Source organism: Megalobrama amblycephala, linkage group LG14, assembly GCF_018812025.1.
Source record: "Megalobrama amblycephala isolate DHTTF-2021 linkage group LG14, ASM1881202v1, whole genome shotgun sequence".
In the NCBI taxonomy this organism is placed as follows: domain Eukaryota; kingdom Metazoa; phylum Chordata; class Actinopteri; order Cypriniformes; family Xenocyprididae; genus Megalobrama; species Megalobrama amblycephala.
This window is the reverse complement of record NC_063057.1, coordinates 29,120,025-29,137,814: the sequence shown is the minus strand read 5'-3', so window position 1 is coordinate 29,137,814 and position 17,790 is coordinate 29,120,025. Positions and strand designations below refer to the sequence as shown.

Below are 17,790 nucleotides of genomic sequence, written 5' to 3'. Positions count from 1 at the left end.
CAAATCTGCTGAAATGGTGCACATTGTGTTCCCAGATGAATTTCAGCGCAACTCAAACTCACAGCAGATGCAGAGACGGAGTTTGAAGATGTTTTCACACTTGAGTCCTCTTTAAAAGAACTGAACTCAGACCCCTTTAAGTGGATCAAGAGGTGAACCAAGTGAAAAAGGACCCAGTTCTCTTTTCGTTCACACTGTCCCTGAAAGAGCTCTCGGATCCTTTTTTGGTCCACTTAAGTAAGAATGTGGTCTCAGACCTCTGTGTTCATACTGTTGCTTTTTGGATCTAGTCCAGTTCAGTGTTTGATGGCTGACCCTATGGCCTTCAACATTTGATCCCATTCACTTACATTGTATGTGATTTAATAACCAAGAAATTTGTTTGTAAAGATTATTATTATTTTGTAAAACAACATTGCTACAAATGCTCTTGAATGAGCTTGTTATTTATCTTTTGCACAAAAATATAAATTTTGATGCAATATTAAATTATTCTTGCACTATATGATGTTTTATTACGTAGTTCGGGAGGAACAAGTCAAATAAGCTATCCAATTATCACATCATCTCAACCAGCTGTCAACAATCAGTAATCAACATATCTACCCAATCAGAATGAGTACAGGCATATATAACCACCGTCAACTCACCCATGAATCCTCAACAGTTTTCAGCATTTGGCCCCACCCTAAGTTCCCAACATCTCTTTGCGTCCGATGAAGAGTCTTTCATCCTCGAGGAATCTTTGCCACAATCTGGCCTTAGGAACAATTATTCTCCGATCCCACGGCATTATTTCGGGTGGGCGTCAGCCCAAACAAACGGGCCCCTGCATGCCAAAACGCAGAGGCCTGTCACCACGTCCGAAACATCCACGATCTTCTTCCGTGTATTTCCCTACTCTGACCCATTCAATCATTACTGTCATAGAGAAATGGACAATAGACCTTTTTCACACTTCCGGGTTTTTGGCTTCCGGAATGGCCCTCGCCGTGTAAAAGTTTTTCCGGTTACAGTGATAGATAGCCTCGATCAGAACCAGCTCGGGAATCAAAGTCGTTTTACGAATTAAATGCCATGAAAATGTTTGAACGTTCTTGGTGAATTATTGGTGAGACTACAGAGCTCTCATTAAGAGCTATATTTAATAAATAATTCAAAGTGATGGCGGTTAAACTGGTTAAATTATTCGTGTCTGTTTGGCGCGGCTGTGCATTATCGCGCTCCATGTGCTGTAAAGACAGTGCCTGCTTCTCAACGTGCATACTATCCATCCTAAATAGTAGTCTATGTGACATTAGTAATATTCAGTACTGTTTAGGTTGGATATGCACATTGGGATGTAGGCTATATAGATTGTTTTTAGCGACGTGCTGGGGAAATGATCAGCTGGCAGCTCCCTTATCACACAAGCCTGATCCTCTGATTCATGAAACAGGACCACTCGCACCCTGATATTTCTGGATATAAACACTTCAGTCTCACACTCGTATTTTCCTGTCGTCATCATCATAAAGTGTGTATTATGCACAGTATTGTGCTGTTGCAACATTAATGCAAAGAGTGATAGTTGTGTACAGTGTGGTGTTGGAAATTAATTATGTCTTAGTTTAATCATTTTAATCGATCAGGATTAATTATAACATATGCTTGAATGTGGGATGTGATGCCATATGAGATTACATGCTATATATTTTTAAAACGTATTAAACGACAATATTATGTATCTCACGACTTTATATCCCCCACTGAAGTATAGCCTTTTGGGAATTTTTTTTTTTTTAATTAATAAATTATATAAATAATGTTCGTCGTACGTGATACGATCGGGGAAATTACTGAATGAGTAGCTGTGTAGCCTTTACTGTATGACAGCTGGTGATATAAATCCACCTGCCGGTAAATACGAGCAACGGTCTGAGTGGCCGTATAAGCTACAAACCAGTAGAAAATAATTTCTTTGTAGATTATACAACAGCAGGTTGGAAAACAGAAAAGGTAAGAAGCGATATTTGAGAAAAAGCATATCAATCTAATAGCCGTAGACGCACAGCGGAACTAACTTTACCCGTCGTCACGTGATTTCCGATTCTTGTGAAAAAGGTCTATAGGGCAGTCGAGCACCAAGCTTGAGTCTCGGGCAATGCCGCCTCTTCCCGCGAAGGATCGGGACGGAGCCGCGCCGCAGCGCAGATTCAGTTCCCAGCCAGCTCACACTCTCCATCCCATCGGCTCAACCCCGCAAGAAGCACAGTTTAAATCCTTCTCGTTTTCTTTCCCTGATTGAATTTTCACAGTCATTCCATCTGGATCAATGTTGATCGGGGGGGATTGTTTCTGTGACTTGCCGTTCTAAATTACTGTGCCGCTTCCTTGTGGTTAAACACGCAAACAGTAGCTCATATATCAAGTTCAGTTCGCACGCAGGATCATTATGAAACTCGGAACTTATTGTCATCGCTGTCCTGCGATTTATCAACAAATCGCTTGGAAACTTAAAGTAGCCTAATAGTATGCATTTCTGTAACTTCAACCCACAGCTTCACTATTGGTAAAGAGACGCAGCACAGACTGGTAGGACAAATTCTTAAAATTGTTCTTTTGCAGATGCATTCAAATAAATATTACCGTTGCTCTTCATCTGTATGTTCATCTATTTAGAACGAGCTGAAATCTGCAAGTAACTTAACGAACCATAGACAGATAACCAATGAATAAATTATGTTGTATGTTATGTTCCTATGCAGTTTGGGAAAGTATGGAATTTGATTTGAGTAACTAATCCAGGTCTGGATAAGTATGGAAAAGAAAACTACAAAAAATAAATAAATAAATAAATAATATAATACAAGCAGCGTGTTTGTGGTAAATTTAGCGATTGTTGAACACAATTGAATAAATCCAAGGTGCACATTTTTATTATGCAAGCTCTGTCTTTTTACAAGTGAATCTCTTTTGATCTTTACTAAATGAAGGTGCATGTGACTCAAACCAGCAACAGTTAAAAGAACAAACGATCATCTAAATCAGTCTGTACTTTGCTGTTTGATGATCATTCAACATCAAACAATGACAGTACAAACTGTACTGTCGTTTACAGTATCAAACCATCGTGCCAGAGGTGAATATATGCAGGTTATAGACCTTATTTACCAGAGAAACAAGCACGCCGCCATCTTTAGAATATTGTCTTTGAACTTCCGTTTTTGCGGTAGCTCTGTATATTTCTATGGCATCACTTTCAAAGAATAATTAGCTGATGAAGTGGATTTACCTGTTGTAGAGTTAATGAAAGTTATCATGAGCATTGTTATGTTTAAAGCAGATGTCTTAACATGTCATTAGACCGGGAAGATTTTAAAATGAGCAGTTCATTCATAAATACGTAAGATCGCTGTGGAAATACAAACCGGTAGTCAAAAAACAACGAGCGCAGCGCTGAAATGGGGCGGAGCTACATAAGGCATTTTAGCATTTAAAAAAAAAAAAATTCAAAGTTTAATAATCGATTTCTCAGCCCTGCACAGTTTTGCTGAACTTGAACTGAATTTATGGCCTTTAACTTAAATAGTTAATTTCTAGGCCTCACTACACAAGGAACCAATAGGATATTTTTGCCGCTTTTTCATCTTGCATCTCCTCTTTCTTGCTTCTTCAATTCATGCAGTATCAGACCACAGCAGAAGCGGGCCTGGGCCGGGCCCCAGATTCCCCACTCTCCTCCTCCCTCCGCTTAGCCACAGACAGACCGCAGTTTCCCCGGTGCCACACCACATACAGCAATGCTCGCCCCTCTTGGCGAATGCCTTCCCTCCTAGCGTGAGGATGCCTCCGCTAGCGGAGCAAGCTCAGCTGTTTCAGCCATTTCATCCCACTGTCTCTTACCCTACCCATTGTCTGTGGCCTGTAGACCTTAGCGTAAGGATGCCTCCGCTAATAGCGCAGGTCCAATCATCAGTCTCAAACTCTTTTTTTGTCTTTGGTCTACAGCTCAACCACGGACCTTAGCGTGAGGCTGCCTCCGCTAGCGGCGCAGGCTCAAATGCCTTATTTTTCTTCCCAGCTTCCCTCTTTTCTACACTTATTGTTCCTCCCCAGGCTCCAGGGACTGACCCGAGCGTGAGGCTGCCTCCGCTAGTGGCGCAGGCCCAGATGCTTTATTTTTCTCCCCAGCTTCCCTCTTTTCTACCCTCCTCGTTTCTCCCCAGGTTCCAGGGGCCAGCCCGAACGTGAGGCTGCCTCCGCAAGCAGCCTCGGTCCCAGCCATTCCTCCAGACCGCCTTTCCTGATTTTCTCTTCTCAACATTACTTTATTTATATCTCATGTAAACAGCATTAAGAACTGTCAAGCTCCCAGCAGACCACTTTTCCAGTCGTTCGTTCCCCATAGGAGCAGCAACCACAGCCGCTCAAAAAGGCCTTTCCCAGCATCAGATTCAAACACTTGGTCACTGGTCATCAGAAGCTTTTAAGAACTACATCAAATTGCTTCCAGATTAAAGAAGCCCAACAAACAATTATCAGCTAGGTTTTCAGCTCCACCTTATTTTCTCACACATACCTGCAAGCCAACCATATCCAGCTCAACTAATACATCATTCCAATAAAATGAGAATGTTCGATCTCATTGCCACAGCAGCGATGTCGCCTTGGCACCTGCAGGAGCTCAATTCTTCTGGCCCTTCTCTCCACTGCCACAGCAGTGATGTCACCTCCGTTCCCGCAGGAGCCCAGCTCTGCCTTCACAGATGATTCAAACCACCCAGTCAAATCAGTCAAACATCAAATCAGTCCGGATCCAATCTGGCATCTCAGCAGAGCACTTTTCAGGCCACTCTTTTCGCATAGACACCGTAACCACAGCTGCCCAAAAGAAAGAAGGAAAAAAAACCCCAAAAAAACAACAGGGCTTACCCATCTGATGCCATGAGTATTGAGCTCCCATAAAAACCTCAGAATCGGCCTAATTCTATTCTCGTTCAACTGTGGCGGGGCTTATCTGTCCGATCGCTGCAAGTATTGAACTCCCATCGGATGGCGCGAGAGCCCTCCCAGTCGAAAATAGCTAAACATTTTGCGTTTACGCCAGCAGGGGCTTACCCGTCCGATCGCAGAGAGTATTGAACTCCCATCGGATGGCGCGAGAGCCCTCCCAGTCGAAAATAGCTAAACATTTTGCGTTTACGCCAGCAGGGGCTTACCCGTCCGATCGCAGAGAGTATTGAACTCCCGTCGGACGCCGCTAGAGCCCTCCCAATCTAAAATAATTAAACGTTTACCTCACTGCCAGCAGGGTTTTACCCGTCCGATCGCAGCGAGTATTGAACTCCCGTCGGACGCCATGAGAGCCTCACAATCCAAAATAACTAAACGTTTACCTCACTGCCAGAGGGGGCTTACCCGTCCGATGCCATGAGTATTGCACTCCCGTTGGACGCAGTAAGAGCTCTCCCAGGTTGGAACAATTTTTCACCCGTCTTTTGGCCAAAAGCTTACCTATCCGGTCGCCGTGAGTATTGAGCTCCCGTCGGATACAGTTCTTTCTCTATGTTCCGGCCGGTGGGGCTTACCCATCTGATTGCTGTGAGTATTGAAGTCCCGTCGGATGCCGCAAGAGCACCCCCTGGTCAAAACATCTAAACTCCGTCTTAGTTTGCCGGTTGACGAGGCTTACTCATCCGATTACTGCGAGTATTGAACTTCCGTCGGATGCAGCGAGAACCCTCTCAATCCGGCAAACAACTTTCTCCTTGCAAATGCCACAAACATTAGCCTCATAATTATCATATTTAGTTACCGTTCCTGGCTGCTGTCCGTCGTTCATATTTTGCATTCTTTGGGGGGGTACTCTATGTTGGGGCCAAATACCGAGCTCGGAGCCCTCTCCCCGGACAGTATGCCAAATACGTTTACCATTTATTTTATCTGAAAGTGTGCACTCATGAAATGAAGTTTTATTAACGTAGTTCGGGAGGAACAAGTCAAATAAGCTATCCAATTATCACATCATCTCAACCAGCTGTCAACAATCAGTAATCAACATATCTACCCAATCAGAATGAGTACAGGCATATATAACCACAGTTATATTGATCCAATACACTGATAAACATACACGATTTCTTTCCCAGATTCATTCACTTAAGACAAAACCTGTTTATGTGAACCTGGATTGTTTTAAATGCATTAAGAGACTACAGATAATTCAGTTTAGCACGCACGCTGTGACAGCTGCTTTTCTGTGCATACACTAGGTGTGTGCGCTCATAAAACCGTATATAAAAAAACTTTAAGGCATGTAGGCACATCTCTCTTACACAGTTAAAATCACAATAAACAAGTGTACATTGTGAATGAATAATTTGTAGAAATCTGAGACAGCCGTAGAAATCTGAGACAGCCTTAGAAACGGTCTAATAATGCGGTTCATTGACTCTTGTCCGTGGAATGCGCATGATTTTAGGCCCCATTTTTACACGACAGACAAATCTTTGACAGATTTAAGCAAAATCGCCGTCAAATGCCTGAAATCAGAAGGAAATCGGTGCTTGTTCACGTGAGTGACACTCACACAGTGTGAATTATCAAAGACGCGTTCTAAGAGAATTGACGATGCATTGCTGACGGTCGTGAGATATTGGGCATGTTAAATATCTGCTCTGTGAAATGAGTTCTTACTGAAAATGAAATCAGCAATGACCTACAGCCAATGAGAGAGCAAGATACAGGGCAGCGGGAAGTTCGGTGAGGAGTTACAGACCCACGTCTCACCAAACACTTCATTTTTTAAAAATTAATATTGTTTTTTTCTTTTTTTGATCCTTTTCACTGCAAGTAAGCACACAGACAATTTGGATCACAAGCTTCTTGCAGGCTAACATTTTTAATAACAATTCTCACATGTGTCCTTGTGTTGTTCCCTTATCACTGCTCGTGTGTTTGGTTGTGAAGTGTAGTTTGCAGACCAGACAGAGTTGTCGGCAATTCTTCCTATTGTAAAGTCATGCAATATGTAACCCCCTGTCGCCGATCCATGGAGCAATGTGCTCACAGCAGTTACTGAATGCTGTCCCAGATACTGGTGCAGTGTAAAAAGAACAGTGATCTGATGAGTTTGAAAATCATGCAGTGTGAACTTGACATTACTTGACATGGGTAAATTGCAATCAAGGATTTAAAAAAAAAAAAAAAAAAATAGAGACCTTATATTTAATCGAGGAATCGTGACAGCCCTACTTTTGAGTCACGTGATATTGATGGGTCCTGTCTCAGTGCTTAAACTCTTTATACAATGTTACATGTATATACATCTCAGACTTTTATTCAGTAATCTATTGCAAATTTCAAACACACATTAGTGCCAGTTCAGCCTCCCTGGTGGCCCTTGAGGTTGACCTCTGTCCCCCTGGTAAGTGACTGGCCAGAGTCCTCTCAGTCCTCTGGCCATTCTCCCTTAAAGGAACCCCTTCCTTTGAAGCTGTTGGTTCCAAACCTTTGAGCGGCCTTGGCAGGCCTTTCACTCCGTGGAAGCCTCTTTGAGGCTTTTTTTAGCTTGGGCAGTGGCAGTAGGTAGTTATGCCACTGACAGCTTGTGACCGGAAGGAGTTGAGTGTTTTAGCTCTTCTCAGCCATTGTTGGCATACACTCCAGCATGGGTATTTCGTTCACCATAAGTGTTCTAGGACGCAGTGTGAGTTCTCTTTTGAAAGGGAAAATCTCGGGTTACGACTGTAACCCTGGTTCCCTGAGAACAAGGAACAAAACTGTAAGATCAACAGATCCTCAGATACTTTGATCTCCTAAGATATGGACAGCACAAATGCATACAGCCATTTGTCTCCACACCCCACAGCGTGAAGTTGCGGGAAGGCTTCTTTCCATCCTGTCCTTCCTTCGCATTTGCTCCTTCTCCCCCACTTCCTTCCCTTTACACATTCTTCCCATCACTCAGTTCACTTAAAAAGATTATATACAAATTATAATGTTCTGTCAATGCAAATGAATTAACAGTCATGTTTGGTATCATTTGAAATGTCTCAATGCAACTGGTACAATGGTCTTGTCTACATGAAAGTAAACCAAAGGTATTAAAGGTTTTAAGAGTTTTAGGGATACTTTGGTTGCAACCATGGGTGTGCCTCTATCCCAGGGTCTTTCATCTAAATTACCTCCTGTTCCACAGCAAGGTGCGAACCCCCGAGGTCTGTGACCCTAGTCAATGCAAATTCTGATTGTAAGTTCATGCCCCACATTGGGGGATGTTTTGTCTTGGTCTGAGTATTTAAAGAAATGTTGCAAAAGGCTCAGCGCGCTTCTGTATTCAGACGAGCCTTCATTGCTGCGTGTCCAGGACACCCAGCAGTGTGTATTTTCCTAATGTCAGGTATGCATCTTACTCTATTTCTGAGCATTTGATGTTTGGTATTGATCACCTTTGAATTGATTATGTAATTGGCATGATACATTTACCTGACTAATAAATTGTCACATTTGACTTTATTCTGATTTACTCTGAAATTATTGACTTTAGTAGATTACGATGTATCCATTGTTACCGCAAATCTGCGTCAGGTTAGTAACGGACTAAAGTCCAGTTGAGTGGAGCATAGTGCACACTAACTGTGATTTTAGAGCTCCGACTAACGCTTGGCATTAGTTCAAGTGTACTTGGACTGTAAAGGCTAAAAAGTGAATTTCCGTTTAGGCAACAAATGTTGATCGACCAACCTAAATAGGGTGAGCCTTACCTCTGTTTATTGTAACGTTACTCTAGCTAAGTGTACATGGTAAAACCATGGCATAACCAAACCAAAGCTATTATAAGAGAAGTAATATTGGTCGACTTCCCTGTAAATAGTGGTTATGACCTCTGACTAGAGTTAGTGTTACTTTAATTCAAGTGTATACAGATCTAAGGGGACTACACAAATACTTTTAGACAGAGCAAGCATGAAAGCGGCCTTCTAAATAGTATAGTCAATTACCTCTGTCTAGTGACCAAGACTGGCGAGTTTGTGATCGTGGGCCCGCATATTAATGAATGGCCAGTGCGAGGACCCTGTGCGACACTGAGAACCGAATGAACAAGTACAATAAGAGTAAAGAGTTAAATAGAATATTCAAATGTAAAGCTAAATTATTATACAAATGACCAATAATCAATTGACATTCTAAACTAAATTCGAGGTCATAATAACATGGAGTCAGATAAAAGAATATTTGGAATTAAACTACTTTGCCACGCTGAAAAGACAGAACGCGCAAGAAACCTTCCCCGCCCGGTGGGAAAACGCCATTGGGCCGATTGGGCGGGCCTTACAAAGACACTGTGTCCCGTTGCCATGCACAATCACTTTAGACGAATAGCGGACGACATGTTCTCTAGGTGTCCCTTATATACTGTCTGAGCGCACTAGTAGTACACCATAGGCTGTCACTGGCCAATAGGATTGGCGTGATTCGACTATCGTTTCAGACACCTGTCACGTGAGGGCATTCCTCATAAGCATTCTAGTTTGCAGTGTCTCATTCCCTGTTCTCATGGAACCAGGGTTACAGTCGTATCCCAAGATGTTTTCCCAGCAGAACATTGCCCTAAGCATCACACTGTCTCCGCCGGCTTGTCTTCTTCCCATAGTGCATCCTAGTGCCATGTGTTCCCCAGGTATGCGACGCATACGCACCTGGCCATCCACATGATGTAAAAGAAAACGTGATTCATCAGACCAGGCCACCTTCTTTCATTGCTCTGTGGTCCATTTCTGATGCTCACATGCCCACTGTTAGTGCTTTCGGCAGTGGACAGGGGTCAACATAGGCACCCTGACTGGTCTGCAGCTATGCAGCTCCATACGCAACAAACTGCGATGCACTGTGTATTCTGACACCTTTCTATCAGAACCAGCAATAACTTCTTGAGCAATTTGAGCTACAGTAGCTCGTCTGTTCGATCGGGACCAATTTTTCCAGCCTGTGCATCAATGAGCCTTGGCCACCCGTGCACCTGTCGCCGGTTCACCACTGTTCCGTCCTTGGAGCACTTTTGATAGATAATGACCACTGCAGACCGGGAACACCCCACAAGAGCTGCAGTTTTGGAGATGCTCTGATCCAGTTGCAATTTGGAGTTTGTACAAGTCAATAAATGCATCTTTATAACTTCCAAAAAGTAAATTAGTGTTAATGCGAAGGAGTGTGGAATCTAAAGTATTAGCACACATAGGTAGAAGGTGCACGCGCAATCTCTCTCTCTCTCTCTCTCTCTCTCTCTCTTTTTTTTTTTTTTTTTTTTTTTTTTTTTTTTGGTCAGTGTCGGCAACTTCATTTTTGCAGCCAACACTAACTCAGAAAGCATTATAGTTTAAAAATGTTTTAAATACTAGAAAAATCTTTAGTCGGGGGTAGGTCTTGGCACAAGGAACCGTTCCACTTTAAAATAAAATGCTACAACATTACGAAAAGTGCGACAGTAGCTGCAAATCACATCATGCATGCGCAATGAGTCAAATGTTTTTATTTTATTTAATTTGTTAATTTTATTATCAACTTATTTATTAAATATAACACAACTTGTATATAATTGCTAAAAAACCATTGAGGGGGCGCTGAAGCACCTGCTAGCCCCTCCCTATATGCCGTCCATGAACACAAGTGTATATGGTATGTCAGATTCTAACATGACCTACCGTAGTAATTTACCTTGTATATTAACTTGTGATCACTAAAGCCTTGTCTTGCATGTGTACTACATACTGTATGTTTTCAGATTATGACTAGTTTGTAAGTAATATCACAGGTTTATCATGGACGAATAGCATGGCTCTACTAACACCTCCCACTTTACATAGCCCTTAACCTGTGTTCTGCAGTGAGGGGCTACTGATAATATTCTAGAAATAAAAGGTTACAGGAATCCCACAGAATACTGCATAACACAATTAAGGACCACAGGTTTATTACAGGAAATTCCAAGTATTACAAAAGAAATATGACAGTAGTACTAAAATAATATCACAGCAATATTACATAGTGTACAGCACAAAATCCTGTAGTAAATACTGCAAAAATATGACGGCAATACAACACAGTGCCGCAAGAATATTACAGGAATATTACAAACTGTACAATAAAGTGACGTTCTAAAAACACGGCGCTCAAAATCAGTTCAACTTTTTAAAGAATGCATCTCGTTTTTTTTCCCCCGTTCCACTGCCCGCGTCTCGCGTTTTTCAAAGCATAAACACATTTTGTGTGAACGAGCCCTTAGAAAACAGTTTAATAATGCAGTTCATGGATTCTTGTCCGTGGATATACACCTCTTCTAGTATTTTGTCGGTTAATCAAACAAGGGTAAATTGCAATAGAGGATTTTCTTAAAATAGAGTACTCAAATTTAATCAAGGAATTGTGAAAACCTTACTTTTGAGTCACGTGATATTCATGGGTCCTGTCAGTCTCAGTGCTGAAACTCTTTATACAAACTTACATGTATAGACAGTTCAGAACTTATGAGTATAGTGTATTATACTGACTTTTATACAGTAATTTAATTTAAATTCCAAACACACATTAGTTCTCATTAATACAGGTTCATATGTTAATGATTCTTCATAATTTTCATCTTAAATCATACGCTGAAGGTTCAGAATTATTGTAATCACATTCTGCAAATCTCTTGTTATCTTAAGGGAAACAGTAGGAAACCACGGAAAGTACTGAGGTTATTCTGGTCACCATATATCCTTGTGTTAGGCCAAAGTCTCACATAGACAACATCTCCGACCTCCAGGATCAACACAACTCCATTTGAGGAGTTTAAATCATTCTAAGGCTGATACTGATATGCTATAACCACACGCTGTCCATTCTTATAGATAGAGGCACCTGCTGCAGTTGGGGCATGACCACATACAGAAAATGTGAACATGTACGCTCCTTTCAGTGGGGCTGTGAAAACACCTAAATCAAATAACAAGAGATACAGAATCAGCTGTTTCCTGTATGACACTGTGTAATAGTTTAGAAAGATGGTAAATCATTTTAGGATATGTTTACATGACAACAATGTCCTAAAAACAGTCAATTGTTTTCTTTGCGTTTTTCGTGTACTGAAAATGACATTGTCAAAACGATCACCGTTCACACAGATCTGTGGAAACAACCTAAAACACTGTATTCTGCTGCCAGTAGTTGGAAATGTCACTTTGTAAAGAAACACTACACTCCTATAGACTGAACATGTAATACGCATGACACGGTTTTCACAAATTCACGTTTTTGTAGTTTACAGAGACGATAACAGTATTGTTTCCAAAAACTGCATTTTCAGGCCCCCAAAACGCTGTTGACTTGTGAATAAATGACCAATACGCATACAAAGTTTTTTTTAAAGGACCCCTAATTCTCTTATATACATTACACAACTTTTATGTTTTATGACATATATTGATAATTACCTGTAATTGGGTTGTAGGCGTTCCCTATGTTTGTGAAGACATTCCTGTAGGTTAGTGTGAATTCACTGGTAAAAGGACCAATATATTCCTTGTTCGATTGTGTCAGTCCAGCTGAAAAAGCTATTTCTCTGTCTGTTATTGAAAAACATAAGAAATATTGTGATATATCACTGTATTACACTGAGAATGAATACACTGAATTTAACATCATTCAAGCACACTTTCACCTCTATTTTCCTTTCTCAACTCCACTTGACTCAGAGTAAGATTTGAAATTTCTGTGAAGGAATAAAGATTCTGTTAAATGACATTTACACTGATTATTGTAATAGATAACACAATTTATACAGTACACACTCAACTTTACACTAACATTTACACTGTACAATGTATTGCTTTGGTGTTTTTCTTTGAGGATCATTGATAAAAGAGTTAATGTTTTGGTGAAGTACCATAATTTTTCTTCTTCATCTCATCCCTCAGTTGCGTCTCTAAAGCTCTGATGTTTTCTTTCTGCTCTGTAACGGTGGCGGTCAGTTCTCTGTTGTTTTCTTTCTGCTCTGTAACGGTGGTTGTCAGTTCTCTGATGTTTTCTTTCTGCTCTGTAACAGTGGCGGTCAGTTCTCTGATGTTTCCTTTCTGCTCTGTAACGGTGGCGGTCAGTTCTCTGATGTTTGCTTTCTGCTCTGTAATGGTGGCGGGTAATCATGAACATGATATTGTCCAGCCATGACTTCCTGTTCCACAGGAGTACAAATATGTGTAAACACAAAGGCCAAATTGCCTTAATCATTCATCACAATGAGAAAAACCAAAGAATATATTTCTGATGTGCAGCAAAAGATTGTTGAGCTTCACAAAATAGAAAGTGGCTGTAAGAAAATAGCTAAAGGATTGAAAATCCCCATTTCCACTATCAGGGCAATAATTAAGAAGTTCCAATCAACTAAAGATGTTACAAATCTGCCTGGAAGAGGATGTGTGTCTAAATTGTCCTAATGCGTGGTGAGGAGGAAAGTTTGAGTGGACAAAGACTCTCCAAGGATCACAGCTGAAGAATTGCAGAGATTAGTTGAGTCTTGGGGTCAGAAAGCTTAAAAAAAAGATCAAACAGCACCTATATCCCCACAAGTTGTTTGGGAAGGTTTCAAGAAAATCCTCCTCGCTCATCCAAAAACAAACTCCAGCATATTCAGCTGTCAGACACGACTGGAACTGGTTCTATGGTCATATGAAACTAAAAAAAGAGCTTTTTGGCAGCAAACCCACCAGATGGGTTTGGTGCACACATGGATAAAAAGTACCCCATGCCCACAGTTAACTCTCTGGGATCTGAGGATTTATGGGGCCCTGGAGAAGTTTTGACATGCCCTGACATTTGTGATTTTTTCAGTTGTTCATAAACATATTAATGGAAAAAGTGTCATTACACTGTATTCAGCACAAACTAGGCTACAATAATATGTGAGGAACATGTATGTACATGTTTGTGTTTTTGAAGGAATAACGTTTATGCGTGGTTATTGAAAAAACAAAAAACTTAAGTCACTGAAATAAAGCCAAAAAATATATATTAAATCTGTGTTCACAAGACTTCTGGGTATTGGAGGTTGTAGACTAGAGTTTTTACTTTAGAATGATGTAAAAATTATGCTGCCTACTTTTTCATGTAAAACAATATAGAGATTTAAATTTTGTAAGGCACTTTTTGTCAAGAAACACAGCATGCGTGGAGGCGTGAATCTTCATGAATAATGGGTGATTTTCACCTGAGAAGATAAAAGAATCGTATAAAGACTTCTAATGACCTGCATAAATAATGAGCTCTTTCAGACAGGTAGGCTGCGAAAAACCCTCTGTCATCATGTCTCAAGCTCATCATGGTGTAAATCAAACATACAGAAAACAGCAATATTGTGAAATATTATTAAAATTTAAAATAATGGTATTCTATTATATACGTTAACATATATTGTATTTCTGTGATGCAAAGTGTCTGAACAATTATGTTACCTCTATGGCATTTCATATAGCCTTTTAGCTTAAAAGCATGCACATTTTGAGAAATAATGATGGATTCTCATATGTTTATGTCAATTTTCTATACAGGAGTAATATTTATTCAATATTTATTGTCATCACTATGAACGCTGGATACTGTGTTTTCAATTCATACTTGCAGTCGGAGGGCGCTCTGTACACCTTTAGTCCACAAATTAATCTAAAGAAGAACAGTTCATGTGACATTTCAGGAACTAACGGAGGCCAGATATCGCTATAACATCCAGATAAACACTTTTCAAGACAATAAATACATGATTGAGACGATGTATGCATGTTTTGACTGAATTTGCGTCTGAATAGCGCTGGCTCCATGGGCGTGGCCGCATTAGCGGATAATGAGCTGAATCACGGACTTCTGACATGGCTCTCTTTTCATACAGATTACATAAACAGAGAATATTTGTTTTCGATTTGACTTACACGATTTAAAACGTGACATTTCAACGTTTCTTTAGACACAAGTCTAATTTTTTTGTGATTAGTATTCACTAAGTTAGTTCATTTTCTGAGAACTGTCAGATTGGAGTTTGTTCAGAGGGAGACGAGAGATCACGCATCATGTTAGTTTTCTTTATTTTGCAAAAAGCAAAACATTTTGTTTTTACTCTGAGTGTACACAAATAAAAGAAGATATTCCACAGATTAAAATGGTGTATAGCTCTTAATTGTATGTGCAACATTGACGGAGTATTTTGAGACTCTTTCACACTGGTAAGAAAAAAAACACGGTGGTATCGCCGGCGTGACTGCCGACCCGGGGGAGTTAAATATACTGCTGGATCTTTAATGTTGTGGGCCTATTTTTCTGCTGGAGGTCCTGGACATCTTGTTCAGATACATGGTATCATGGATTCTATCAAATACCAACAGATAAAAAATCAACTAGAAATCCAATAATGGGCCTGGTTGGATCTTCAATCAGGACAATGATCCAAAACAAACATCAAAACCAACACAAAAATGTGTCACTGAGCACAAAATGAAGCTTCTGCCATGACCATCCCAGTCCCCTGACCTGAACCCTAAAGAAAATGAGTGGAGTGAACTGAAGAGAAGATGCACCAGCATGGAGCTGGGAATCTGAAGGATCTGGAGAGATTCTGTATGAAGGAACGGCCTCTGATATCTTGTCAGGTGTTCTCCAAACTCATCAGGCATTATAGGTGAAGACTCAGAGCTGTTATCTTGGCAAAAGGACATTGCAATAATTGGGTGTCAATAATTGTGGCCAACGTGAACTAGAGAAAAACATTTATTTCATAATGAACTTTCTCCCCCATTTTCAATTGTTTTACTTAAATGAAAGGTTAGAATTTAGTGATTTTTTTTAAATAAAAGATCAAAAGGATAAACGATGCAGATTTATTTTCACAGCCACCTTTGCTCATATTTACCAAGGGTGCCAATATTAGTGGAGGGCACTGTATATCTTCGACGTAGACCAAGACGAGCTTGTGGAGGAACTCCCGGAGCACCTCATGGATGAAGTCTTGGAATATGGAGGGGGCGTTGACCAGGCCATACGGCATGACGCAATATTCATAGTGTCCAGTAGGGGTCACAAAAGCTATCTTCCACTTGTCCCCCTCACATATCCGAATGAGGTTGTAAGCGCTGCAGAGGTCCAACTTGGTGAAGACAGTGGTCCGTAGATGTTCAAATGCTGCTGGGATGAGGGGAAGAGGATAAGCGGAACTTAACTGTGATACTGTTGAGAGCCCGGTAATCAATACAAGGCCGCAAGCCTCTGTCCTTTTTGGCCACGAAGAAGAAACTCGAAGCAGCAGGGGAAGTGGTGTTGTGGCCAGTCTGCAGTGTCCTAAGATGATTCTGTTTCCTTCTCAAAAAAGCTCTCAGAGTCAGAAGTTCCAGGTCTTCAAAAGATATTCTTTATTGCCAGGCAACAAAGTGAGATGTCAGCTTCTCATCAGGCGTCACATCTGATCTAAACAGCGTTAATCAGCTCGTTTTATATGTTTTTCTTATCGTCACAGATCCAATGAGGATTCCTCTAGCTATCTTTTTCTTTTAGCTCCACCCTGGCGTTTTGCCACTATTATCTATGAATACCCCTCAGCTTTGGTTTTAATGGTGGCGGATCGCCAGCCGCTATATTTTTTAAAAAACATGTTTTAATGGTTTCTTTGGTACTTTCCACATCTTGCTATTGTAATTTGCATTGAATACACTTTATATTTCATTTACGCTTGATGCTCTCTGTGCAGAAAACCCGGTGCTTTCCAGTGCTTTTCATACAAGCTATTCTCTACTGGTAATACGTTAATAATCAATGAATTTTCCCAACAGTGGAAGGTTGGATGTAGCCTTGGTGTAATGCTTCCTTGATGTACTCCTCCATGGCCCTCTGCTCAGGGATGGATAGTGGGTAGATTTTACCACGGGGCACTGATTCACCCGGAAGCAGATCGATGGCACGGCCCCATGGCCGGTGTGGAGGCAGCTTAGAGGCTTTCTTCGGTCAGAAAACGTCACTCTAAAGGGGTTTCGATGGAGGTGGAGCAGACAGGAAACGTCTTGGAGCGAAGAGCAGGAGGTTGAGTGAGAGGGAAACAGTCTGGAAAACAGGTATCACCCCACTTCAGGATTTTGCCGGTTGACCATGAGATGAGATTGTGCTGCTCCAACCAGGGGCGCCCTAGGATCACATCAGAGGTGGAATCCTCCAGAACCAGCAGATGTAGATGTTCAACATGTAGTAATCTGAACTTGTTTATGGCTGAGTGGTTTGCCAGTCATGGAATGGATCTGGTAGATGGACGGCGTGGATCAGAATCAGAATCAGAAAGAGCTTTATTGCTAGGTATGTTGTTTACACATACTAGGAATTTGTTTTAGTGACAGAAGCTCCACAGTGCAACAGAGTGACAGCGACAAGACAAGACACATGATAAAAATAATAAAATAATAATATACAAATTTACAAGATAGACAAAGTGCAAAAAAAGCAAAAAACAATATATATTATAGACAATCGTATGTACAGTTATGTGTGAGAGATAAATAAGTGTTTAAGTAAATAAAGTGTAATAGTGTTGTGTGTTCCGTGTTTGTCAAGTGTTCATGAGATGGATTGCTTGAGGGAAGAAACTGTTCCTGTGTCTGGTCGTTCTGGTGTTCACAGCTCTGTAGCGTCGACCGGATGGCAACAGTTCAAAGAGGGAGTGTGCTGGATGTGAGGGGTCCAGAGTTATCTTCTTTGCCCTTTTTCTCACTCTGGCTAAGTACAGTTCTTGGAGAGTGGGGAGGGTTG

At 41.0% G+C, this 17,790-nt stretch overlaps 2 protein-coding genes across 2 annotated transcripts in view; both read right to left on the bottom strand.

The window, feature by feature from the left end:
* LOC125245150 (complement C1q-like protein 2) overlaps nucleotides 1-17,790 on the bottom strand; it is a 158,544-nt gene that overhangs the window by 107,201 nt on the left and 33,553 nt on the right. The gene's annotated exons all lie outside the window — the stretch shown is intronic.
* On the bottom strand, nucleotides 10,286-13,282 carry LOC125245158 (complement C1q-like protein 4). The gene is made up of 4 exons (XM_048155652.1): nucleotides 12,908-13,282; nucleotides 12,683-12,733; nucleotides 12,456-12,587; nucleotides 10,286-11,958 (listed from the first exon to the last, which is right to left on the bottom strand). Exons 1-4 carry the CDS (start codon nucleotides 12,924-12,926, stop codon nucleotides 11,825-11,827), a joined length of 336 nt encoding a protein of 111 aa, XP_048011609.1. The 5' UTR covers nucleotides 12,927-13,282; the 3' UTR covers nucleotides 10,286-11,824.

What these genes read in the sequence shown, in the direction of transcription:
- LOC125245158 (XM_048155652.1), bottom strand. An exon ending in GTTGAGAAAGGAAAATAGAG is followed by an intron (nt 12,588 to 12,682) that starts GTGAAAGTGTGC and finishes TTTCAATAACAG; the next exon opens with ACAGAGAAATAGCTTTTTCA. An exon ending in CGCCTACAACCCAATTACAG is followed by an intron (nt 11,959 to 12,455) that starts GTAATTATCAAT and finishes TATTTGATTTAG; the next exon opens with GTGTTTTCACAGCCCCACTG.